General features: G+C 42.3%; 1 protein-coding gene across 2 annotated transcripts in view; it reads left to right on the top strand.

The window, feature by feature from the left end:
* The window catches only part of fbxl2 (F-box and leucine-rich repeat protein 2), a 50,984-nt gene that overhangs the window by 10,823 nt on the left and 12,661 nt on the right, over positions 1-27,500 (top strand). Inside the window, exons 2-6 of one of the 2 annotated variants that reach the window (XM_084079575.1) lie at positions 2,035-2,096; positions 14,623-14,677; positions 18,020-18,094; positions 21,841-21,935; positions 25,813-25,977. In XM_084079575.1, the coding sequence (XP_083935701.1) occupies positions 2,035-2,096; positions 14,623-14,677; positions 18,020-18,094; positions 21,841-21,935; positions 25,813-25,977 (452 nt within the window). The remainder of the gene's footprint in view (positions 1-2,034; positions 2,097-14,622; positions 14,678-18,019; positions 18,095-21,840; positions 21,936-25,812; positions 25,978-27,500) is intronic. The other variant, XM_084079576.1, reaches the window with a different exon arrangement.

Raw genomic sequence — 27,500 nt, 5'->3', positions numbered from 1 at the left:
CCCTTATTAGCCCGCGGACCCCCATTTGAAAAGATATGCCTCAGGGACCCCCATAAGAGAAGATTTCTATGTCTCTAGCGGTGATTCTCAACCATTTTAATTTCAAGGACCCCAAGTTTGACATGCATTAGGCTACGGACCCCCATTTAATTACATTTCTATCTCTGGGACCCCAATTTATATCCTAAAATCAATGATAATTTAACTCTGAGTGTGTACAAATGGAACCAAATGGACCCGTCAGGGTCCATTTGGTTCCATTTGTACACTCTCAGAGTTACAGACCCATAAGGGTCCATTTGGTTCCTTACTAACCATCATTTAGGGACCCCCTGGAACTCCCTCAAGGACCCCTGGGGAGAACCAAGGCTCTAAATATTAACGTTCTCTCTGGCTGCATCCTGAGCGAGTGTCCCACCCTGCTGTCTAGAGGTGTGACCAGCAAGAGGTTCACTCTCTGATCAGACTATCTTCAAGTTAACAATAGAGATGTTCATTTACAGTTCACAGCTATGAGCTCCAGGCCAGCAGCCACATGTTCTTTAGTTTAGACAGTGGGTGAAGATTAGCCTGTGTGCAGACAGCTAGACTGGTTAACCAACTTATATGAAGTCATCTTCATACGTGGTTAGACTTGTGTGTAGTGTAACGTTCAATAAATATAAGCAATAACGGCTAATATACGACGCGCGCGCGTGCGTGCGTGCGTGCGTGCGTGTGTGTGTGTTCGCGACGGGCTTATTTTTTGGTTGAACTATCCCTTTGTCCGTCACTCACTCTGTTCTGCATGGTTCTCCTCAGTGGGTTGAGCTAATTGATCTCAACTTGCACACACAGACATTGACCATAATTAGCAACATGCTGACCATGGAGGAAGCTCGTTTTTCCCTTCCTCAAAATCTAAGCTGTTTGTTAGCGTTTTGATGTAAACACTGGAGATTTGGAGTTGCGCCGCAGGGCAGCCTATGGGATCCCTAGCCGTTGCCTACACTAACTTGGCTTACACGCACACACAGACAGACAGACACACACACACACACACACACACACACACACACACACACACACACACACACACACACACACACACACACAGCACACACACACACACACACACACACACACACACACACACACACACACACACACACACACACACACACACACACACACACACACATACACACACACACACACACACACACACCGGCACAGAGACAACGGCAGAACAGGCAGACGCTGCAAACTTAAAGGGATAGTTCACCAGTTTTTAGTTTTTGTCTCATTCCTAAGCCAATAATTTGATGACCGGCGGACCGGTAGGCAGTGGTTCCGGTAGGAGACACAAAGGAGACTCTTTGTGTTACCCATTAAGACCTGGAACTGTGTCATTTTTAGATTTGAGCTAAAAAGCTTTATTTTACACTTTGGCTATTCAAAAATAGCAGATATACAAGCTTGTAGATCTGCTATTTTTGAAAAATATTGAAAATGTGTGCAAATCTTTGAATATATATATTTTTAAAGCGAATATTTTTAACTCAAATCTTTGCTTCTGGGGGGTCCCTGTAACAAAATATTTTGATGGGGGTCCGCGGCCAAATACATATAATTTTGGGGGTCCTTGACATGAAAAAGTTTGACAACCGCTGACATAGAAACATTCAGAAAACTGTTGGGATTTAGGAGACATGTAGAATCGGCTTCAGGTCTCAATGGGTTAAATCACTGTCCGAAACTTCATGGGGGGCATATTAACCAAATGGTGAACGTAACAGTTTGAAGAAGTGAACGGGTTCGTTCACGTTCACGGCAAATAACTAGTTCTTATGAACGAATCGATCATGACCGACCCATCACTAGTTACCATAGTGTGTTATGGCCTATGTCTGTCTTCCCTTCTCATTTACCCAGTCCTGCAGCCATTGCTCATACACAGTACACACGCACATGCACACGTACATGCACGCGTACATGCACACGTACATGCACACGTACGCGGCTAACGTCTATCATGTGTTGTTTTCTCCGCAGGTGTTCTCTAACAGCGATGAAGCCCCCATCAACAAGAAGCTCCCCAAAGAGCTTCTGCTTAGGTGAGCTAAGCTTAAATGGCACGTAACACACACACACACACACACACACACACACACACACGCACACACGCACACGCACACGCACACGCACGCACGCACACACGCACACATAAACACACGCACACACACACGCACACGCACGCGCACACGCACACGCACACGCACACGCGCACACATAAACACACGCACACGGCCGCACGCACACACACACACACACACACACACACACACACACACAGGGGCAGGGACTGTAGGTCAGGGCTACTGATTACTTTGTGTTAGCCTTGAACTGTGTGTGTGTGTGTGTGTGTGTGTGTGTGTGTGTGTGTGTGTACAGTACGTATACAGTACTGTATATAATATGTGTCACCTCCCGTAGTCAGAAATGAGATTCCAATTACAGTCGTGACCTATAGACCAATATGTTGTTCCACAGCAGCTGTGCTTGTCACACAAATCTGAGACAACACCAGTGTAAAAGTGACTAAGTGCATTTACTCAAGTACTGTACTTAAGTAGAATTTTGAGGTACTTTTACTTTACTGGAGTATTTCCAATTGTCTATACTTTTACTTCTACCCCACTACGTCTCAGAGGCAAATATTGTACTTTTACTCTACTACAATTATTTAGTTACTACAGTTACTAGTTACTTTGCAGATATAAACTAACCTATGATGACTAAAACTAAGACTAAATATATTGACAATTTCGTCAACAACTAAAAACTAGACTAAAATGTTAGTGAGGGACCTAGTGGAGAAGAGAACCAGTAGAACTAAAAGACAAGTCATTTTATGTTTGGCTGCGCTCGGGTGTTGCGCTCTGAAAATAGCAGATCTACAAGCTCACAACGCGTCGCAGCGCGGCGCGTTGTGAGCTTGTAGATCTGCTATTTTCAGCATGCAACCAAGTGTAAAATCAGCCATTAAGACGCCATCAAGGCACCGCCAGAATACATTTTAGTCGACTAAATCAACTGTAGATTTAGTCGACTAAAATCGTATGATATTAAGCAGCATACTATCTAATAAAGGCTGTGTGTGTGTGTGTGTGTGTGTGTGTGTGTGTGTGTGTGTGTGTGTGTGTGTGTGTGTGTGTGTGTGTGTGTGTGTGTGTGTCTGGCCCATATGGCACACATATACAGTAACATGTGTGTAACGTCAGTGCGTCTATAAATAGACTTGTCTTTGCTGGTGGGGAATTCCGCAGTGCTTTCTGCTCTGCTACGTCCCCCCCCCCCCCCCCCCACACGTCCCCCCCGTTGTTTCCAGCTGCGCTTCACACACAACCAGCCAGTACGCCCCATTATCACCACCAACACACACACACACACACACACACACACACACACACACACACACACACACACACACACACACACACACACGTTTGTATTACTACACTCGTGAGGACGTCATTTTATTTTATGAATGCCATTGAATTTATTGTATTAGTTTTTTAACCATAAGCCTAAAGCCAGAAAAACAAATTGCAGATCTACAAGCTTACAATGCGTCGCGGTGTGACACGTTGTCAGCTTGTAGATCTGCTATTTATACGTATAAATCAGGCATAATTCCATGCCCAGATGATTCCCTGTTTCCTCACACACACACACACACACACACACACACACACACACACACACACACACACACACACACACACACACACACACACAGCCTAGGACCTGGCAACTAAAAGGCTGCTTCCTTTCCAACGCTATTTGTTAATTCTCTTGCGATTTGTTTGTTTTCATGCCTATTAACCCTTTTAGACCGGGAACGCATCTGTGTCATTTTAACATTTCTTTGGCTATTAAAAAATAGCAGATCTACAAGCTCATAGCGCGGCACTCTGCTATTTTTGAAAAATAAAAAGATATATGTGCAGATCCTTGAATATATATTTTGAAGCGAACATTTTTTACTAAAATCTTTGCTTCTAGGGGTCCCAGGGAAAAAATATTTTGAGATGGGGGTCCGCGGCCAAATACATATCATTTTGGGGGTTCTTGACATGAAAAAGTTTGAGAACAACTGATATTAAAGAAAAGTAAGTTTAAAAAAAAAAAAAAAGCTCTCAGGATTTAGAAGACATTTGTAGAATCCCAAGAAGCAAGGATTTGAGTTTAAAAAAAATCGCTTTAAACAAATATATATTCCACGATTTGCACACATTTTCCACGATAAAAAAAAGAAAATAGCCAAATAAATCTAAAAATGACACACAGATGGGTTCCTGGTCTTAATGGGTTAATGTTCCTAAGCCAGGGAACGCTGCAGAAAGCAGTAACGTTGGTATAAACACATGGCGTAAAGCCCAGTCCAGACGCAGAGCTGCAAAACAAGCTGTGAGAGATCCTGATGATGATGTGAGACATTAAGCTGTTTGTTTGATGGAGGATAGCTAGGGCTCTTCCCCCCCGGTCGGTCGGCAGGGACTCCCTGTTTCTTTGGTGTTTCGCCCAGGTGGGGGCGTGGTTTTGAGGTTATAGGTTAAGGCACTGGTTCCCAAACAGTGGGTTTGGGACCCATTCGTGGGTCGCGGACCCATTTTTATGGGTCGCGACTGGCAAGTAAATATCCGTTTTTTTTACTTCTTATTTTAAAAAATATATATATTTTCAATTTATTTTTTAGAAGTAGTGAAAATAGAAGATTACAACAGATTGTAGATCTGCTATTTTCACTCGTTTTGTTCCCGGGAAGACATAATAATTCTCTTTTGGGGCGAAACACACCCCCCCCCCCCTGGTCCTGTGTGATGGAGGATAGCAGGGTTCTCCCCGGTCCAGGCTCCTCTTAGCCCATTGAGACCTGAAGCCGATTCTACATGTCTCCTAAATCCCAACAGTTTTCTGAAAAACGTATGTTTCTATATCAGTGGTGCTCAATCTTTTTCATGTCAAGGACCCCCAAAATTATATGTATTTGGCCTGGGACCCCCATCAAAATATTTTGTTCCAGGGACCCCCCCAGAAGCAAAGATTTGAGTTAAAAATGTTCGCTTTAAAAAAAAAATATATTCATAAGATTTGCACACATTTTCACAATGTTTCAAAAATAGCAGATCTACAAGCTCGTAGCGCGGCACTCGGTGCCGCGCTACGAGCTTGTAGATCTGCTATTTTTGAATAGCCCAAAGTGTAAAATAATGCTTTTTTAGCTCAAATCTAAAAATGACGCAGTTCCAGGTCTCAATGGGTTAACTGGAGGAGCGCTGATTCAGCAGCACACTGAACGGCGAACACACATTCACGTGTGTGTGTTACTATATTTCAGAGGACATCAGCATTTTTACCACGGCTATTTTATCTAAGCCATTTCTACATTCCCCCCCCCCCCCCGTTTTTTTACCCTAACCGTAAAGCTGAAAACAGCCAATCTGAGCTTGTAGATCTAGCTGTTTTCTGTGTGCAACGCGGGCGCCGTGGACCCCTGTCTGAATATGTTTTGTGCCAGGGGACCCCCAGAAGCAAAGATTTGCGTACACAATGTTAAAAATACATAATATTCAAAGATTTACACACATTTTCAGGAGTCTTCAAAAATAACAGATCTACAAGCTCATAGCACGCACCTACGCACGCACGCACGCACGCACGCACGCACGCACGCACGCACGCACACACACACACACACACACACACACACACACACACACACACACACACACACACACACACACACACACACACACACACACACACACACACACACACACACACAGACACAGACGTACACACGTACCAAACTCCTGTCTGCTCTGAGTTACTATAGCAACAGGCATCCTCAGTCTCCCGTGTCTCTCTCTCTCTCTCTCTCTCTCTCTCTCTCTCTCTCCCCACTCTGGGCAGCGTTGGAGCGTGGAGCGGTCCATAAACCTGTGTTCTGACAGCCAAATGGGATTACTTCCTGCTAGAAGAGAATCCCATTGTGTACCGACGCTCCATGTCAGGAAACAAAAAAAAAAACACTAAACAAAAAACAACAGCAACTGCTGAACACTAGACAGACAGAGATGGAAGAAAAGAGAGAGAGAGAAAAGTCAATTGCGTTTTTAAATGTTGCTCTTTGGTCCGTTTGGTCGTACGGGCGTGGCGTTGTAGCTCATCTAAAGGGGATAAAGTGAACCGCTATTGTATGTGATGTTGGGAGTTTTTTTGTTTTATAACAACTTCAACCTAATTAACCAGTAAGACCGGGAACGTGTCTGTGTCATTTTAGATTTCTTTGGCTATTCAAAATTAGCAGATATACAAGCTGGTATGAGCTTGTAGATCTGCTATTTTTGAAAAATCGTGTTGTTAGGATTTAGAAGACATTTGTAGAATCACACATATATTCAAAGATTTGCACTCATTTTTCACAATGTTTCAAAATGAGCAGCTCATTCTGAAAAGCCAAAGAATGAAATGGTTGTAAACGCCACAGACCTGGCTCCTCCTCCTACACACTGGCATGCTATTGATTGGCTCTGTGCCCTTTTGGGTGGGTTTTTAGGCTGGCAGGGTTCGTGACCCTCTCCCATCCGTCTATGTGGAGAGAAAGGCCATGACATGACAAGATGCTACCAAGGGGCTAGCATCCGGCTCGTAAATATGAGCAGGGGTGCACATAACTGGTGCGCAGGTGCGCATGCGCACCCAAAATAAAAAATGAGCACCACATCAGACGACGCGAGGCGCTTTTGCGTTCCAACAGCTGGGACAGGAATTTCCAAGCTTTTATTTTTTAGCAAAACTAAAAAATAAAAGCCTGGAGATCGAGGCTAGGAATTTACTTCCTGAAGCCACACGCACACAATCACGGTAAAGCACACGTCGGCCCCATGTACAGCCATTAGGCGCAGGGGGAGGACATTGTGTGCGTGTCTCGCTTCGCCTCGCATTGCCTCGCTGCGTGCACGCAGCCAGCAGCGGCTGTTAGAGGCACTCGTCAGCGATGATGAACGCACCGTAATGGTGCAAAATATGCCGTGAACGTCCCAATCTGGCGGATAAAAGCAGCGCAGCACAGGGCACCAACCTTGGGGGCTTCACAAAACGGTGTGAGAGGAAAAAAAACGGCGAAAATCGGCGGAATTTGGAAGCAGAGCGTCCTTTTTTCTTTTTTTCCTCGCGCAGCTGCACCGTGGATTACCTTTTTGGCCACATCGTATCCAAGAACCCTCTACGTCAGGTGCCAGTACTGCTCCCGGTTCGGCTACAATGTTCGTTGATGTTCAATCAATCAATGATGTACACATGATGATATACGATGTTCGTCGTTGTGAGCTTGTAGATCTGCTATTTGAATTCCGGACTTTTATTCCTAACAGAGTAGTTCTACTTTGCGGTATTGATATATACTTTTACTGTGCTGTGAGTTTGTGAGCGTGACCCTTGATCTACTTGAAGCACAGATAGCTCTGTGCTTTCCATGTGAGCAAATCAAACTTTATTTATATACTGTAGCACGTTCGTTCTCAAAGTGGGGTCCGGGGACCCCCAGGGGTCCTTGAGGGGGTTCCAGGGGGTCCCCAGCTAAATGAAGGATAGGAACCAAATGGACCCTTATGGGTCTGTAACTCTGAGAGTTAAATTAACATTGATTTTACAATAAGAATTGGGGTCCCAGAGATATAAATGCCATTAAATAGGGGTCCGTAGCCCTAATGCATGTCAAACTGGGGGTCCTTTAAATTAAAATGGTTGAGAATCACTGCTAGAGACTTAAAAAATCTTCTCTTATGGGGGTCCCTGAGGCATATCTTTTGAAATGGGGGTCCGCGGGCTAATAAGTGTCAATTTGGGGGGTCCTTGACATGAAAAAGTTTGAGAACCACTGCTGTAGCACACTTAAAAACGACTGTCGTCGACCAAAGTGCCGTACAGGTCAAGAAACGATACGACAAAACAATACAATCATATCAAACAGGAGGTGAGCAAGTTCAAGTAAAGCTTGGCTGTGATTAAAAAGCCAAGTTGAAAAAGTGAGTCAAACAGTGTTGATTTCGTCGACTAAAACTATGACGAAAAATGTTAGTCGACTACCTTTTTTCACTGACGAAAACTAGATAAAAACTAAATAAAAACTAAGCTATGATGAATAAAACTAAGACTAAATATACTGACAATTTCGTCAACAAATAGAAACTAGACTAAAATGAGATCCAGTAGAACTAAAAGACAAGTAATTTTTGGTGTCGGGTGTTGTGCTCTGAAAATAGCAGATCTACAAGCTCACAACGCGTCGCGCTGCGACGCGTTGTGAGCTTGTAGATCGGCTATTTTCAGCATGCAATCAAGTGTAAAATCAGACATTACGACGCCATCAAGGCACCGCCAGAATACATTTTAGTCGACTAAATCAACTGTAGATTTAGTTGACTATAATCTTATGATATTTAGTCGACTATAACTAGACTAACAGTAAGACGTTTCAGATGACTAAATTATGACTAAAACTAAATGGAATTTTATTCGAAAGACTATGACTGAAACTAAATCAAAATTTGCTGTCAAAATCAACACTGGAGTCAAACAAGGACCGGGCTGGATTGAATGTGTGTTTTTTGGCTTGTCATACAATTGCACTTAATGCCAAAGAGCAACAAATCAAAAAGGTCAGTTAACTTCCTGTGTCTCTCTGCTGCTGCTGTTCTGTATCAAATGGAGCAGAACTCCACTCATAAGTGGTGGAACGTAACTAAGTACATGTACTTCAGTAACATTTTGAGGTATTTGTACTTTACTGGAGTATTTCCAATTTTCAATACTTTTACTTCTACTCCACTACATCTCAGAGGCAAATATTGTACTTTTACTCCTCTACAATCATTTGAAAACTTTAGTTAGTAGTTACTTTGTAGATTTTGATTATTATTGCAAGACGTGCATTAAGCACTTCAGTCCTATACACATTATACAAAATAGCCGAACTGATCTGCTATTTTCAAAAGATTTTTATACAATTTATACATTTGAAAACTTGTGAAACGGGACATTCTACATAATGAGTACTTTCTACTTTTGGTATTTTAATGACATTTTGATACCAATACTTTTGTATCAAAGTAAACTCAAGTCCATTTTTAATTTCCGGACTTTTACTTGTGACAGAGTATTTCTCTACATTGCGGTATTGATACTTTTACTCAAGTAAAACAAATTGAATACTTTTTCCACCACTATGCTCATAATAATAAGATTGTCAGGAGGTCGGGGGGGGGGGGGGGGGCAGGCTGGTGTCACCTATAGGCCACTAGAAACACATGCCAGTGCAGTTTAGTGTCCTCAGAGAGAGAGAGAGACAGAGAGAGAGGGAGAGAGAGAGAGAGAGAGAGAGAGAGGGCTATTCTTAACCCTTTAAGACCGGGGAACGCAACTGTATGTCATTTTTTAGATTTCTTTGGGCTATGTAAACAAAATAGCATATATACATATGCTTGTATATCTATATATACAAGCAGATCTAGCTTGTATATATAGATATACAAGCTAGATCTGCTATTTTTTTAGGAAAATTGGTGCAAATCTTTGAATATATATATATATATATTTATATATGTATTTTTTAAAGCGAAAATCTTTAACTCAAATCTTTAACTCAAATCTTTAACTCAAATCTTTGCTTCTGGGGGTCCCTGGAACTAAATATTTTGAGATGGGGGGGGGGGGGGCGTGGACAAATACATATCTTGGGGGTCATATTTTGGGGGTCCTACACATGAAAAATGTTTAAGAACCACTGATATATAGCAACATAAAAAAACTGTTTTTAGAAGACATTTGTAGAATCCCCCAGAAGCAAAGATTTGAGTTACAAATGCTCGCTTGAAGAATATGTATATTCAAAGATTTGCACAAATTTTCACGATGTTTCAAAAATAGCAGATCTACAAGCTCATAGCGCGGCACTCGGTGCCGCGCTATGAGCTTGTAGATCTGCTATTTTTAAATAGCCAAACAAATCTTAAAATGACACACATGCGTTCCCTTCCCGGCCTTAATGGGTTAACCGTGATGCATGTGAAGTGGAGAGCACTCTATCTATCTATCGGATGGCAAAATGTGCTAAGAGGGCTCATCCAAATCCACTCCCCTGATTGGCTGTAAGTGCGTGCCAGGCAGCGAGGCCCCTGTGCTCAGCTCAAGGGCCCCTCTCTGACTTATAACCCATTTGAAAAGCGTCTGTGTCATTTTAGATTTCTTTGAGCTATTCAAAAATAGCAGATCTACAAGCTCATACTGCAGCTATGCGCGTGTAGATCTGCTATTTTTTGAAACATCTTGAAAATGTGTGCAAATCTTTGAAAATATATTTTTTAACATTTGTAACTCAACTCTTTGCTTCATGGGGGGGTCCCTGGAACAAAACATTTTGCCCTAACCCTAACATACACTGTATATCTAAACATGTTTTCTAAATCCTAACAGTATGTTGCTAACTCCCAACTTTTCCTCCCAACTTTTCCATGTCAAGGACCCCCAAAATTATACGTATTTGGCCGTGGACCCCCATCTCAAAATATGTTGTTCCAGGGACCCCCCCAGAAGCACAGATCAGAGTTAAAAATGTTCGCTTCAAAGATTTGCACGAAGATTTTTCCACGATTTTTACAAAAATAGCATAGTGCGGCACTTGGTGGCTCGCTATGAGCTTGTAGATCTGCTATTTTTTGAATTGCCGAATGACATAGATGCGTTCCCGGCAGGGCTCATCGCCATGCTGGCTGTGGTGGACATAAAAATTGGTGGAAAATTATATATATATAACCAGAAACACACAAACCTTTACTTCTCTGAGAGTGCACAAATGGAACCAAATGGACCCCTATGGGTCCATTTGGTTCCATTTTGTGCACTCTCAGAGTTATGGGGGTCCTTGAAAATACAAAGTTAGAGAACCACTCTACCAGTGGACTCCTAATGTGTCATACATAGTTGCGGAAGGAGGCGCGCCGGAGGCGCAAGTGGAGCTTACTATGAAACCGTGCTCGGGTTGTGTGTCTGTGTCTCTGTGTGTGTCTGTGTGTGCAGTATTGTGTGCACTGCCTGTGTGCAGCCAAGTAAATGTCCAATATAGACGTACCATACAGTACATCAAATGAAAGGTCTTTGAAAACTGAACACACCTGTCAAGGTTGCGTTTAAGCCCCCCCATTGAAATAAAAACTCCCCATTGAAACCCGAATCGCTCCCAAACTTTTCCTACCCCCCCTAAGTGGGGGTCTACGAACAAATACTTTGGCCTCGGATTTTGGCTCCGCCCCCCGGAAGTGGCTGAAACAGGCACTTCAAACACTTTGTTGAATTGTTCAAAAACAGTCAAAAGAAAATCTAAGATGCTCCTTTTAACGCAGATTTTTTTGGGTATTTTTTTTCTTTTTTTTATTGGTTACTTTATTCTAAATATTTTATTATATTTTTTCATTATTATTATTTTTTGTTTGCGTTCGCTTCCCGTGTTCGCGCGTCTTACATTCAGTACTTGAGTCTTATGATCAAAATAATGTAAAAAAATAAATAAATCTAAGATTTGCCACAGACAAGGCCAAGTCTACCCACAGGCACATTTGTCCGTGTACGTACGGACACATCGATGACCCCATGGTTCCCGGTCTCAATGTATTGAAGGGCTGTGTGTGCGTGTGCATGGTGGTATGTGTACATTGTGGGTTTTCTTCGCATAGCTCTTCTGGCGGCTTTCAAGGACAAACCATCCTCTGACGTTATAGATTATACAAACATGTCCCGACATGCCCCCCCGAGCACACACACACACACACACACACACACACACACACACACACACACACACACACACACACACACACACACACACACACACACACACACACACACACACACACACACACACTGCCCTTTTGTCCGGAGCCTATACGAGTGGAGAACAATGGTGAGCTCCTGTTTCCTGCGGGTTAAAAAGGACATTCCAGTTCAGAACCCCAGCTGCACTGTGGAAGCTCTGACACGGACACAACAAATAGTACCCCCCCCTTACCCCCCCCCCCCCCGCCCTATAAGCAGGACACTTTCCTCTGACAGAACACCCTCCTTTTCTAAAATGAATTACAGATTATCTCGGGTTCAAGTGGAGGTGTGTGTGTGTGTGTGTGTGTGCATGCGTGGAAAGTAACTAAGTACATGTACTACTAGAGTACTGTACTTAAGTACAATTGAAGTACTACTTTACTGGAGCACTTCCAAATTTCAGTACTTTTACTTCTACTCCACTACATCTCAGAGGCAAATATTGTTCTTTTACTCCACTACAATTATTTGAAAACTTTAGTTACTTTGTAGATTTTGATTATGATTATTATTACAAAACACATTAACCACTTCAGCCCTACAGTATATACATTAGGGCCACTTGAAAATAGCAGATCTACAAGCTCACAATGCGAGCACTGTGTCCCATTATGAGCTAGTAGATCTGCTATTTTCAAACAAATTTTGTACATTTGAAAACTTGAAATGGGACATTCTGCATAATGAGTGCTTTTACTTTTGGTACTTTAAGTACATTCTGATGCCAATACTTTTGTACTTTTACTCAAGTACATTTTGAATTCCGGTACTTGTAACGGAGTATTTCTATATTGTGGTATTGATACGTTTACTCCTTTAAGTAAACAATGTGAGTACTTTTTACCACCACTGGCTGTGTGTGTGTGTGTGTGTGTGTGTGTGTGTGTGTGTGTGTGTGTGTGTGTGTGTGTGTGTGTGTGTGTGTGTGTGTGTGTGTGTGTGTGTGTGTGTGTGTGTGTGTGTGTGTGTGTGTGTGTGTGTGTGTGTCTGTCTTTCTGGGCCTGTCTGTCTGTCTGTCTGTCTGTCTGTCTGTCTGTCTGTCTGTCTGTGGTGGCCTTTGCTTGTCTGAGTGCCAGAGATTAGTCATTGGCAGATTAGTGCATTGAGCTGACTCACTGTCCCTCTCTACATGCTGCCCTTTGTGGCCTGTCTGTCTGTCTGTCTGTCTGTCTGTCTGTCTGTCTGTCTGTCTGTCTGTCTGTAGGCCAGTGGTTCTCAAACTTTTTCATGTCAAGGACCCCCAAATTGACACTTATTAGCCCTCGGACCCCCATTTCAAAAGATATGCCAGGGACCCCCATAAGAGTTTTTTTTTTACGGCTCTAGCAGTGATTCTCAACCATTTGAATTTCAAGGACCCCCCAGTTTGACATGCATTAGGGCTACGGACCCCCATTTAATGGCATTTCTATCACTTGGACCGCAATTTATATTGTAAAATGTATGTCAATGTAACTCAGAGAGTGTACAAATGGAACCAAATGGACCCGTTAGGGTCCATTTGGTTCCATTTGTACACTCTCTGAGTTACAGACCCATAAGGGTCCATTTGGTGCCTAATCTATCATTTAGCTGGGGACCCCCTGGAACTCCCTCAAGGACCCCTGGGGGTCCCCGGACCGCACTTTGAGAACCAATGCTGTAAGCCATCACTGTAATCAACATGAGACTTGCCCTTTTATGTCTGCTTTACATTCAGAGAACCTCAGAGATATCCTGATCATTACTAATATTATGTGATGATTGGATAAAGAATACACACATGGCACAAATGACCGGGTTCTAGAATAGTTTAAAGGGATAGTTAAAACATTTAAAAAAGTTAAAAAATGACTTTCATCCATTAGTCACCCCATGGAGACATGAAGTCATGGATATGTTTTTGTTTTTGTCTCATTCCTAAGCCAATCATTTGATGACCAGCGGACCGGTAGGCTAGCGGTTCCAGTACAAAAAAATATCCATGAATTGAAGTCTCCATGCGGTGACTAATCGATAAAAAAAAAAAGTACCACTAATTCGTGGACATTTTGAGCTAAAATAGCTGATCTACAAGCTCACAAAGGAAAACCATGTGACACATTGTGAGCTTGTAGATCAGCTATATCTAAAAGTATATGGGGCTTAAGTGGTTAATAGACTGTTAAAATCAGTGAACTCATATTCTCTGTCTGTCCCTCTCTCTCTCTCTCTCTCTCTCTTTCTATCCCTCTCTGTCTGTCCCTCTCTCTCTCTCTCTCTCTCTCTCTCTCTCTCTCTCTCTCTCTCTCTCTCTCTCTCTCTCTCTCTCTCTCTCTCTCTCTCTCTCTCTCTCTCTCTCTCTGTGTGTCTCTCTCTCTCTCTCCCTGTCTCTCTGTCTCTGTCTCTGTGTCTCTGTGTCTCTGTCTGTCCCTCTCTCTCTCTCTCTCTCTTTCTATCCCTCTCTGTCTGTCCCTCTCTCTCTCTCTCTCTCTCTCTCTCTCTCTCTCTCTCTCTCTCTCTCTCTCTCTCTCTCTCTCTCTCTCTCTCTCTCTCTCTCTCTCTGTGTGTCTCTCTCTCTCTCTCCCTGTCTCTCTGTCTCTGTCTCTGTGTCTCTGTGTCTCTGTCTGTCCCTCTCTCTCTCTCTCTCTCTTTCTATCCCTCTCTGTCTGTCCCTCTCTCTCTCTCTCTCTCTCTCTCTCTCTCTCTCTCTCTCTCTCTCTGTCTCTCTCTCTCTGTGTGTAGAATCTTCTCCTATCTAGACGTGGTGACGCTGTGTCGGTGCGCTCAGGTGTCTAAGGTAAGCTCTTTCCTTTCCTCAAAATATACTTAAAGTATTGTGAGCTTGTAGATCTGCTATTTTCAAATAGCCTGTGTATAAGATAGGGCTAAAGTGGTTAATGTATGTTTCACAATATCATAATCTATATCTGAAAAGTAACCAGTAACTAAAGTATTCAAATAATTGTAGTGGAGTAAAAGTACAACATTTTCCTCTGACATGTAGTGGAGTAGAGGCAAAAGTACAGAAAATTGCAAATACTCCAGTAAAGTAAAAAAAGACCTACAAATTGTACTTAAGTAAAGTACTTGAGTAGATGCACTTAGTTACTTTCCACCACTCGACTAGTACTAGTGCACTAATGCACGTTGAAACAAAAGCAGGGCATTGGGTCAAAGAAGTCTCTCCACTGTGGAGTAAAAGGCAACAAAAAATACCTTTTTGGGGAATGTCTCATTGGGCATGGCGCCACCCTCTGGCCTCGTGAGACTATTATTCCCTTCCCAGAGTGCACTACTGTGGCAGTTGGCTCCAGAGTTGCCAGATTGAGAGAGAAATAAGCAGCCAGGTCTTTGAAAACAAGCCCAAAACAAGCGACTAATAGGCCACATGACCTATACTGTATACATATATATATATATTGAAAATAGCCGATCTACAAGCTCACAACGTGTCTTCATAGAAAACCAAGCCCAAAGTCGCTTATAATAAGCAGACATGGCAACACTGGTTGGCTCCATTATGAATGAACTATGTAAGAATGATCATTTGTGAGCAGAGACAAAAGCACTATGAGCCCCAATGAACTGTGTAAGAATGACACAGTGGTGGAAAAAGTACTCAAATGTTTTACTTAACAAGTACAAGTATCAACACTGCAATGTAGAAATACAGCTGTTGCAAGTAAAAGTCCGGAATTCAAAATTTACTTGAGTAAAAGAACAAAAGTATTGGTATCAAAATGTACTTAAAAGTATTAAAAGTAGAAAGTACTCATTATGCAGAAAGTCCCCACATTTCAGGTTTTCAAATGTATAAAAAATCTTTTGAAAATAGCAGATCTACAAGCTCACAATGCGCCGCGATGCGACGCATTGTGAGCTTGTAGATCTGCTATTTTCAAATGGCCTATATATATATATAGGGAAAGTGTCAGACTGGCTCTCTGTCACCAGATACTTCCCATGACAATTGCTGCAGTGTTGATTTTGACAGCAAATTTTGATTTAGTTTTAGTCATAATCTTTTGAATAAAATTCCATTTAGTTTTAGTCATATTTTAGTCATCTGAAATGTTTTAGTTTTTGTCTAGTTTTAGTCGACTAAATATCATAAGATTTTAGTCGACTAAATCTACAGTTGATTTAGTCGACAAAAATGTATTTTGGCGGTGCCTTGATGGCGTCGTAATGACTGATTTTACACTTGGCTGCATGCTGAAAATAGCAGATCTACAAGCTCACAACGCATCGCATTGTGAGCTTGTACATCTGCTATTTTCAGAGTGTAATTACAAGCATACAAACATAAAATGTCTTGTCTTTTAGTTCTACTGGATCTCTTCTCCAATAGCCCCTCACTAACATTTTAGTCTAGTTTGTATTTGTTGACGAATTTGTCAATATATTTAGTCTTAGTTTTAGTCGTCATAGCTTAGTTTATATTTAGTTTTTATTTAGTTTTCGTCAGTGAAAAAAGGTAGTCGATGAACAATTTTCATCATAGTTTTAGTCGACGAAATCAGGGACGTGCACAGATAGATTCTAGGTGGTGCTAGAGCACCTGCCCTTTGCCCTCTTGACCAGAAGTTCCCTTTTGAAAAAAAGTTTTACAGCAGGGGTCTTCAACAGGGGGTCCGGGACCCATAGGGGGTCCTCAGAGTTACTACAGGGGGTCCGCCAAATCTTTATGTGATATGATTTTTCTTTTTACCATAACCACTCGAAACCTAGCATCCCTTTTGTGAGGAGAACTTTAGCCAAAAATAGCCAAACTACAAGCCCACAACGCCTCGCGCTGCGAGGCGTTGTGGGCTTCTACAAGATCTACAAGCCCACAACGCCTCGCGCTGCGAGGCGTTGTGGGCTTGTAGATCGGCTATTTTTGGCAAAGAGGTATAGGTGTAGAGGGAAAAAAAGAGCTGACCAAGTAAACAAAGAAAAGTATAATTTACTTGAGCACCTGCCCCTCAAAATGTCTGCACGCCACTGGACGAAATCAACACGGCTGAAGAGTTGATTCCATGACAACGCTGTCATAATTGTTGGCACCACCTGTATATAAGGCCCACGGTTGTGCCATTTCACAATAATATTTCCAGGCGTGTTTCTTTTTTTTTACTTTCATCAAGCCATCCTGAATAGAGAAAGAGAATAGAGAAAGAGAGGAACAAGTGAAATACCAGGAAGGCACAGCACAGAGTCAACTCAAATACACATACAGTACAATGTCCAATACACACATATGGTGCACGATTTAAAAATAGCCGTGCCGCACCATAACGTCCAACTGCCTGGTGTTCTCTGCATACTGCGCACACCAAACTACACCCTCCTCCTCCATAGACATCCAGCACACAGCCCTCCATGGGCCATTCATTTTTACTGCATGTAACGATAACACCCCCCCCCCTTCTGGCCCTCTTCACTGTCTCTCTGTGTCTCCATGTATTTTGATGAAGTGTTCCTCAACATTACAACCCCTCTAAAAAAAAAAAACGTTGTTGCAAAAGCAATACAATATATCCAATATTGCTATGGTAACACTGTTTATGTGAAAGGCTGTCATATATACAGCAGTGGTTCTCCAAGGACCCCCAAATTGGTATTTATTTGGCTGCGGACCCCCCATCTCAAAACGTTTTGTGCCAGGGACCCCCAGAAGCAAAGATTTGAGTTAAATATGTTCGCTTTAAAAAACTATATATATTCAAAGATTTGCACACATTTTCAAGATCTTTCAAAAATAGCAGATCTACAAGCTCATAGCGCGGCACTCGGTGCCGCGCTATGAGCTTGTAGATCTGCTATTTTTGAATAGCCCAAATGGATGGATTAAGTGGTTAAAATGATTGTGGCGCTTGAAACGCGCCGCGTTTGGAGCTTGTAGATCTGCTACTTTTGATGCTTGTGTGTGACGCTGTAGTGTGATCAATGTAGGACGTTCATTTACAAAACATATCAGAAAATGGATATAAGAAGTTTCTGCTGTTTTATATTGCTGTTATAATACAATATAAACATTGTATTGTGAGTTACTGATAGACCGTTCTTCATCTCTCTCTCTGTCTCTGTCTCTCTCTCTCTCTCTCTGTCTCTGTCTCTGTCTCTCTCTCTCTCTCTCTCTCTCTCTCTCTCTCAGGCATGGAATGTCTTGGCCCTGGATGGCAGCAACTGGCAGAAGATCGACCTGTTCAACTTCCAGACAGACATCGAGGTGAGAGAGAGAGGGAGAGAGAGGGGGGGGGAAGAGAGAGAGAATGTGTGTCATTGAGAGAGAATGTGTGTTCTTTTGTGTGAACGTGTGTGTGTGTGTTTGTGCAAGAGTGAAAATGTGTGTCTTATCTGTAAATGTGTCATTTGTTTGTGTGCGTGTGTGCGCGCGTGTCTGTTTCCCAGGGCTTAGTGCTGCTGGGTCAGTAGGCTTTTGCGTGTGTGTGTGTGTGTGTGTGTGTGTGTGTGTGTGTGTGTGTGTGTGTGTGTGTGTGTGTGTGTGTGTGTGTGTGTGTGTGTGTGTGTGTGTGTGTGTGTGTGTGTGTGTGTGTGTGTGTGTGTGTGTGTGTGTGTGTGAGAGAGAGCACGCGCGACGTCACAGCTTAGCCTCATAGTAACCTGGGTCATGTCAGGATTCCTCTTTCTCTCTCTTTCTGTCTCTCTCTGTAGTCTGCTGCTCTCCCCGCTCTGTCTGTCTGTGTGTCTCTCTCTCTTTGTGTCTGACTGTATCAGATTCACCTCAACAAGGACTCTTTATTGGAACAAAAAAGATTAACCCATTAAAGGGATAGTTCACCCCCAAAATGAATTTCTATGGATTACTCACCCCATGGAGACTTGGAATTCATGGATATTCCTAAGGCAATAATTTGATGACCGGCAGCGATTCCGGTAGGAGACACAAAGAGTCTCCTTTGTGTCTCCTAACGGAACCACTGTCTACCGGTCATCAAATTATTGGCTTAGGAACTTTGTGCGACGCTGTGAGCTTGTATATCTGCTATTTTTTTAGAATTACCGTTCTAAACCACTGTTCTAAAACGACACGCATGCTTTCCCGGTTTTAATGGGTTAAAGATCAATTTCTGTTATTGTGTTTTAATAAAGCATCTATAGCAGAGATCAGTTCTGTCACCCTCACTAAGGTTATGGATTTCTCTTCTTACACACTGAGGTTGTCTTTGTCTGTGACTTTCTGTGTCCTTATGTTTTTGTCTCTGACTCTTTGGCCACTATTTTACACCCAGTGCTAAATGGCGTAGGTCTAGTAGGTGGTGCAGCAGAATTTATCATTGTTAGTTTACAGCCAATGCAGTTGTCATTTTCACGCCCAGCGCCCACGTACAGTATAATTACCAAATGTTCTGTGGCTCATCAGTGCATTGATAGGTGTTGTTGTTGTCCTAAAATGTGGTGTGCATTACTGGTTTGTTGCTTGCTATCTTAGGGACAGTGAGAAAAGTCAAAAAGCCATTAGACCAGCCCTAAGATGCTGTTAAATCCTTAGACCAGCCCTAAGCTGCTCTTAAATCCTTAGACCAGCCCTAAGCTGCTCTTAAATCCTTAGACCAGCCCTAAGCTGCTGTTAAATCCTTACACCATTGGTTCTCAAAGTGGGGTCCGGGGACCCCCAGGGGTACTTGAGGGGGTTCCAGGGGGTTCCAGGGGGTCCCCAGCTGAATGATGGACAGGAACCAAATGGACCCTTACACGTCTGTAACTCTGAGAGTGTACAAATGGAACCAAATGGACCCTAACGGGTCCATTTGGTTCCATTTGTACACTCTCAGAGTTAAATTAACATTGATTTTACAATAGGAATTGGGGTCCCAGAGATAGATATGCCATTATATGGGGGTCCGTAGCCCTAATCCATGTCAAACTGGGGGTCGTTGAAATTAAAATGGTTGAAAATCACTGCTAGAGAGCCGTAAAAACCTTCTCTTATGGGTGGTCCCTGGCATATCTTTTCAAATGGGGGTCCGCGGGGTAATAAGTGTCAATTTGGGGGTCCTTGACATGAAAAAGTTTGAGAACCACTGCCTTAGACCAGCCTTTAAATCCTTAGACCAGCCCTAAGCTGCTCTTAAATCCTTAGACCAGCCCTAAGCTGCTCTTAAATCCTTAGACCAGCCCTAAGCTGCTCTTAAATCCTTAGACCAGCCCTAAGCTGCTCTTAAACAGGGACAGCGTAGATATTTCCTTACTGTTTATAGAGCTCATTAAGATGCGCGCCTACGTTGTCAGATTCACAAAGAGCTGCTGGTCTTTGGAGATGCATTTTTAATTATGTTATTAATAGGATTAATGACGAATCGGAATATCGGCGCCGTCTCTGCGCCGGGAGTTAAGACAGACTACTGTAACGTGAAGCTGGTCTAAGCAGCAATGTTTTTTTTTTACTCTTCTCTCTGTGTGTAAAGATAGCATTTACCTCAATTTAAGACCAACACGCCCATGGGCGCTAGATAGGCGGAAGATGGTTTGGTATGTAAACAACGTGGGCGTTGGGCATAAGAATTACAGCTGCTGTCGGTTGGAAAATAGCTGAATAATAGCAATGTTAATTGGGCTGCTGTGCTGAGTGGAAGATAAGCCAGGTGCAAGATAATGTGCTTTAGACTTTGACTCTCTCTCTCTCTCTCTCTCTCTCTCTCTCTCTCTCTCTCTCTCTCTCTCTCTCTCTCTCTCTCTCTCTCTCTCTCTCTCTCTCTCTCTCTCTCTCTCTCTCTCTCTCTCTCTCTCTCTCTCTCTCTCTCTCTCTCTCTCTCTCTCTCTCTCTCTCACTCTGACTCTAAATGTATCTCTGTCTCCATCTGTGTCTTGAGTCCAGTGGTGTAAAGTAACTAAGTACATTTACTCAAGTACTGTGCTTAATTTTGAGGTACTTTTACTTTACTGGAGTACTTCCATTGTCTATACTTCTTCTCCACTACATCTCAGAGGCAAATATTGTACTTTTACTCCACTACAATTATTTGAAAAGTTACTTTAGTTACTAGTTACTTTGCAGATATAAATTATTACATTATAAAACATACATTAACCACTTTAGCCTTATTTTAAACCTAGGCTATTTTAGTAGTTTTACTTTTGGTACTTTAAGTACATTTTCATACCTATACCTTTTAAGGCCTTTGCAGACAGGTGGCGATTTTCCGCACGGAAAAAACGGACAATATCATTTTTTAAATGAACACATGGTTCTCAATGACCTCATGCACACCGGCTCCCAATTTACCGCCTGGCGATGCGTTGCATTTTTTTTTTTCAATCGAACCCAGTTCGATTCGTGCATCTTTTCGCATGCAGTAAAAACTGATTGGCTAATCACACCCTGTGTGCAAAGGCCTTAACTCAGGTACATTTTCAATTCCGGACTTTTACTTGTAACAGAGTACTTCTACATTGCAGTATTGATACTTTTACTTAAGTAAAACATTTGAGTACTCCACCACTGGTCTTGAGTCTGTCTCTCTGTCTCTCTCTTACCACTGACTCTGTCTGTCTGTCTGTCTGTCTCAGAGAGATGTGTTATTATCGGTGTGTGTGTGTGTGTGTGTGTGTGTGTGTGTGTGTGTGTGTGTGTGTGTGTGTGTGTGTGTGTGTGTGTGTGTGTGTGTGTGTGTGTGTGTGTGTGTGTGTGTGTGTGTGTGTGTGTGTGTGTGTGTGTGTGTGTGTGTGTGTCTGACTGTGTCTCTTGTGTCTCACACAGGGGCGGGTGGTGGAGAACGTGTGTGTGTGTGTGTGTGTGTGTGTGTGTGTGTGTGTGTGTGTGTGTGTGTGTGTGTGTGTGTGTGTGTGTGTGTGTGTGTGTGTGTGTGTGTGTGTGTGTGTGTGTGTGTGTGTGTGTGTGTGTGTCTGTGTCTGTGTGTGTGTGTGTCTGTGTCTGTGTCTGTGTGTGTGTGTGTGTGTGTGTGTGTGTGTGTGTGTGTGCGTGTGTCTGACTGTGTCTTGTGTCCCACACAGGGGCGGGTGGTGGAGAACATCTCAAAGCGCTGTGGAGGCTTCCTGAGGCAGCTCAGCCTGAGAGGCTGTCTCAGTGTAGGAGACGCATCCATGAAGTGAGCCCCCCCCCCCCCCCCCCCCCCCTCTTCTTCTTCTTCTTCTTCCCTGTGTCAGTGCATGCCCATATATATCATTAGCAGTGGTGGAAAAAGTACTCGCCTTTTTTACTTGAGTAAAAGTATCAATACTGTCGCATCGCGACGCGCTGTACGCTTTTAGATCTGCTATTTTCAAAGTAACTCGTGACACGTGACAATACGGTGAAATAGTGTGATCTGATTGGCTAGTGACGTATAGCGGCCTATAAATACATGTGTCACTTTGAAAGAGTCTTTGCCTCTTTCAAAGTGAGGTAAGACAGGAATAATCACGAAATGGCTGAGAAATGGCGGATACTGTAACAATTGGATAGGACACTTACACAGACAGGACGGATAGGACACTTACACAGACAGGATGGATAGGACACTTACACAGACAGGATGGATAGGACACTTACACAGACAGGACGGATAGGACACTTACACAGACAGGACTGATAGGACACTTACACAGACAGGACGGATAGGACACTTACACAGACAGGACGGATAGGACACTTATACAGACAGGACGGATAGGACACTTACACAGACAGGACGGATAGGACACTTATACAGACAGGACGGATAGGACACTTACATAGACAGGATGGATAGGACACTTATACAGACAGGACGGATAGGACACTTATACAGACAGGACGGATAGGACACTTATACAGACAGGACGGATAGGACACTTGTGTCATGTTACTATGACACAGTAACATGTTCTATTTTTTGTAAGAATTAGAACATAAGAAGTAGAACATTCCCAACATTCCCAACACAAGTCTGCTGGCGGAGACTTGTGCTCCGAGAAGCACTTTTTCTAGTTATCTCTTGTTATCTCTTTGGTTAGAGATGACAAAAGAGCCCCCATGCAGGCCAGCTTTTACGAGGGTCTCTTGGTAGGGGGGCTGGATGTCTGCTGTGAGTTGTGTGAGGTTCAGGAGTTCAGGACCTTTTGGCTAGGCCTAATAGGCCAGAGGTCTTCAACAGGGGGTCCGGGACCCCTAAGGGGTCCTCAGAGCTACTATAGGGGGTCCGCCAAATCTTTTTTTTTTTACATTAACCACTTGAACCCTAGCATCCCTATTATGAGGGGGAACATTAGCAGAACATAGCAGATCTACAAGCTCACAACGCCTCGCGCTACGAGGCGTTGTGAGCTTGTAGATCGGCTATTTTTGGCAAAGAGGTGTAGAGGGGGAAAAAGAGAAAAACAAGTTTAATCTGAAACACAATTTTCTACAATATAGAGGGGGTCCCTGCTTCATCTCTCTCTCAGCTAGGGGGTCCTTGGGCTGAAAAGGTTGAAGACCCCTGCTATAGACGGGTTTCCGAGCGACGTCATCACAGAGCAGAATGCGCAATCTGCGCATGCCTGGGGGAAAGGCGCGTTCGAAAATACAGCCCTGAGCGGCAGTGAGCGCACTGGCCAATACAAACTAATAGGCGAGTGTGCTCCGGTGCGTAATTTCCAAACGCACCCATAGGCTTACCCCCTCCTCTGCGCGGTAAGGCTGCAACTAACGATTAATTCCATAATCGATGAATCGGGCGATTATTTAAACGATTAATCGATTAATCGGATTATCGCACTTATTAAGCAATTACCTTATAATTTTGATGTTAGGTTGTTTTAGGCATGTTCTATCTAACAATAAAGACAATACAGATGAATAATTAATTTAAAAGCACACATTATACAATTTTCACATTATCACATTAGGCTACTACCCATAAAATACATATCAAAATAAATAAAAGACACCTTATGGTACCTTTTATTTTCTTCTGACTGCTTGATTTGATTAAAAAAACAACATATTTTAGGCTAAAGGGTAACAGTACTCTTTTAAATTCAAATGTTTCATAAAAAAAGGGGATACAGGATAGGTGGGCACTTAACGGTCTTAAGTAATGTAAAGTATACTTGATGTGAACACGCATGGTACATCATTATCAGACTTAATGTTATCCTTCAACTTCTTGTTCATGCCCCAAAACGACTGGATATATAGGTTTTGTAGAAATTTGTAGTTTTGTAGAAATATTCAACCTTAATTGTCGAATGTTTAAGCATGTTCTAATCCTGTATACTTTACTTTACTTAAAAACACTTTCCTTTTTTTTTTTACATTTTGGATAAAATAGCCAATTTTACATTGAATTAATTATTATATTAATTACATTCCATTATCAATTAATCGATTATCAAATTAGTTGGCAACTAATTTAGTAATCGATTTTTAATCGATTAATCGATTAGTTGTTGCAGCCTTACTGCGCGGTCATATCCTCTCAATGTTTACAAACATGAAACCCGTCTATAGGCCTATAGAGATAACACCATGCTGTGAGACTGTTCTACAAGACCTTCTAACGACCTGTGATTTGAGTCATACAATTCTGTGGATGTTGAGGAAACCCCAGAGCAGTGGTGTAAAGTAACTAAAGTACTTTTACTCAAGTACTGCACTTCAGGGCCAATTTCTCTTAGATGATTAAGTTTTCAAAATAAAAGGATCTGTTACATTTCTAGACTGACATACAGTTATAACCTATAAAACAAGACTTGTAACTAAAGATACTTTATCCACTGAAAATAAAAATGTTCCATTGACAGATTTAGCTGCAGTGCTAGTACTGTAGCTGAACATACATTTGTGGGCTATAGTGCATCAATGGTGAAAGAAATATTTATAGTGATGAGGCATTTTCCACTTTAACCCATTGAGACCGGGAACGCATCTGTGTCATTTTACATTTCTTTGGCTATTTTTTTTTTTTATCGTGAAAATGTGTGCAAATCTTTGAATATATATTTTTTTAAATCGAACATTTTTAACTCAAATATTTGCTTCTGGGGCGTCCCTGGAACAACATATTTTGAGATGGGGGTCCGTGGCCAAATACATATAATTTTGGGGCGGTCCTTGACATGAAAAAGTTTGAGAACCACTGATATTATAGCAACATAAGTTATTTTAAAAGAAAAACTGTTAGGATTTAGAAGACATTTGTAGAATCCCTAGAAGCAAAGATTTGAGTTAAAAATGTTTCCTTTTAAAAATATATATTAAAGATTTGCAAAAAAAATGTACGATTAAAAAAAAATGCAGATCTACAAACTCGTAGCGCGGAGCTCGGTGCCGCGCTATGAGCTTGTAGATCTGCTATTTTTGAATAGCCAAAGAAATGTTAAAATGACACAGATGCGTTCCCGGTCTTAATGGGTTAACGCGGTGGGCCGGGTTGTGATGGATGGATGTTGTCAGATTGTAGAGGCTCAGACGTGTAGGGATGTTTATTAGTATTGATGAAGCATATTTCACAGATCCCTGGGCATACTAAACGGTGATATGATGTCAATACGTAATACCAGGGCATGAAACCAAGTGTTCTGTCAAGCAGTGGTGTACTGTAAAGTACATTTACTCAAGTACTTTACTTAAGCGAGTGCTGGGCTATGAGCTTGTAGATCTGCTATTTTCACTACTTTAAAGTTTTTTTTAATGTCTTTTTTTTATGAATGATTGTGAGAAAAAATACATAAATCTTTCGGAAAAAAAAGTTTTTTCTCACAATTATTAATAAAAGAAAATCAAAATTCCATAAAAAAATACATTTAAAAAAACGTAAGAAGTAGTGAAAATAGCAGATATACAAGCTGCAATTTTTTTAAGAAGAAGAAGGGAAAAAAAGGGATATTTACTGCGACCCACTGTTTGGGAACCACTGCCTTAACCTAACCACACCGAAACCACGCCCACCTGGGCGAAACACCTGGGCCAAAGAGACGGCTGAGTGACCCGTGCCTCTCTCTCTCTCTTTCTTCGTCTTCCAGGACGTTTGCCCAGAACTGCAGGAACATCGAGGTCCTGAACCTGAACGGCTGCACCAAGATCACAGACAGCACCTGCCTCAGCCTCAGCAAGTTCTGCTCCAAGCTCAAACAGCTGGACCTCACCTCCTGTGTGTCGCTCACCAACCACTCCCTCAAGGCCCTCAGGTACTAAACTAGTGATGTGTCGTTCATGATCGATTCGTTCAAAAAGAACCAGTTCATTTGCCCCGAACGTGAACGAGCTTGTTCGCTTTCTGAAACTGTTACGTTCACGTAAAAAAAAAAGAAAACGCTCCCGCGATGGTGTTTTACACACATTATAAAACATACTTTAACCACTTTAGCCATATTTCATACCCAGGCTATTTGAAAATAGCAGATCTACAAGCTCACAACGCGTCGCATCGCAACGCGTTGAGAGCTTGTAGATCGGCTATTTTCAAATATGTTAGAACTTTAACTTTTGGTACTTTAAGCATATTTTGATGCCAATGCTTTTGTACTTTTACTCGAGTAAATTTTGAACGCTAGAAAATAGCGCTACTAAACGAGAACGTGAACGAATCAATGCCGTGAACGTGAACGAAATCGTTGACGTTTTTTCCCACCACTAGTATAAACACAGTCTGGGGTGGGGGCGCCAATGGCCTAGTCAGTGGTTGAGGTACATACTGTACCACATATAGGCTCTGAAGCCATGACAGCGAGCTGCGGGTTCGATTCCTGAGCCTAACGGCTTTTGCTGAGTCTCTCTCCCTTGTCTCTCTCTCTCTCTCCCTGTTTCCTGTAAAAAGGCAGAAATGCTGCAAACAATATATAGAAAAAAGAAAAGAAACTCAAGACCATAAAGATACATTTGGTGTCTCCCCCCAGGACCCAAATGTACAAAAACGTGTTTTAAAGAATGCTAATTATATTTAAAAAAAATCACACCCTTTGTGAAGAGAGTGGTGCCTTTGATGAGCCCCGTATTATATCCCGTCTGAGTTCTCTATCCTGATCCCGTATTGATGTTGTCATCAATGTTTGTTTATTGGACATACATACATACGGACACACGGACAAAGTCAGATATAGGAGTGGTTGGCACCACTCAAAAATCACACCCAGTGTGAAGAGAGTGGTGCCTTTGAAAGTGTAACTGGTTGCATCCGCAACAATCAGCAACCATATGTTGTCACGTGGCACCTGACAACATATTGTCACGTGTCACGTGAAGCTTGACCAATCAGCCGTGCTCAAACATACGGACGGACATACGGATGGACGGACATACGGACACACGGACAAAGTCAAATGTAGGAGTGGTTGGCACCACTCAAAAAACAATGAAAATAGCCAATATGCGTCATGCTCACAATGGCTATTTTCACTATTTCAGAAATTGGATGATTTTGTATTGATAGTACTTGTACTTTGTATTGATAGTAACACAGACAAAGCACAGATACTGTATGGACAATGTTTTGATGTCTCTTCATCAGCACCTGATGAAACGTTGACATTTCTATGCTAGCCTGAAATACAGTACAGGCTGTTATAATGTGAGTTGCTCCAGTACAGTGCCTTCCCTGTCCTGCTCCTGTGATGCAACCAGACCTGCCTTTACCTCACTGAATGGTAAAGGCAGGTCAGGTCTGAGTGGAACCACCTCTCTTCAGGTTCACAGTGAAACCTGAACACGTAAA

Source organism: Gymnoscopelus microlampas (assembly GCF_963454915.1).
Source record: "Gymnoscopelus microlampas genome assembly, chromosome: 15".
In the NCBI taxonomy this organism is placed as follows: domain Eukaryota; kingdom Metazoa; phylum Chordata; class Actinopteri; order Myctophiformes; family Myctophidae; genus Gymnoscopelus; species Gymnoscopelus microlampas.
Note: the sequence above shows the minus strand (reverse complement) of the source record. Positions and strands in the feature narration are given on the sequence as shown.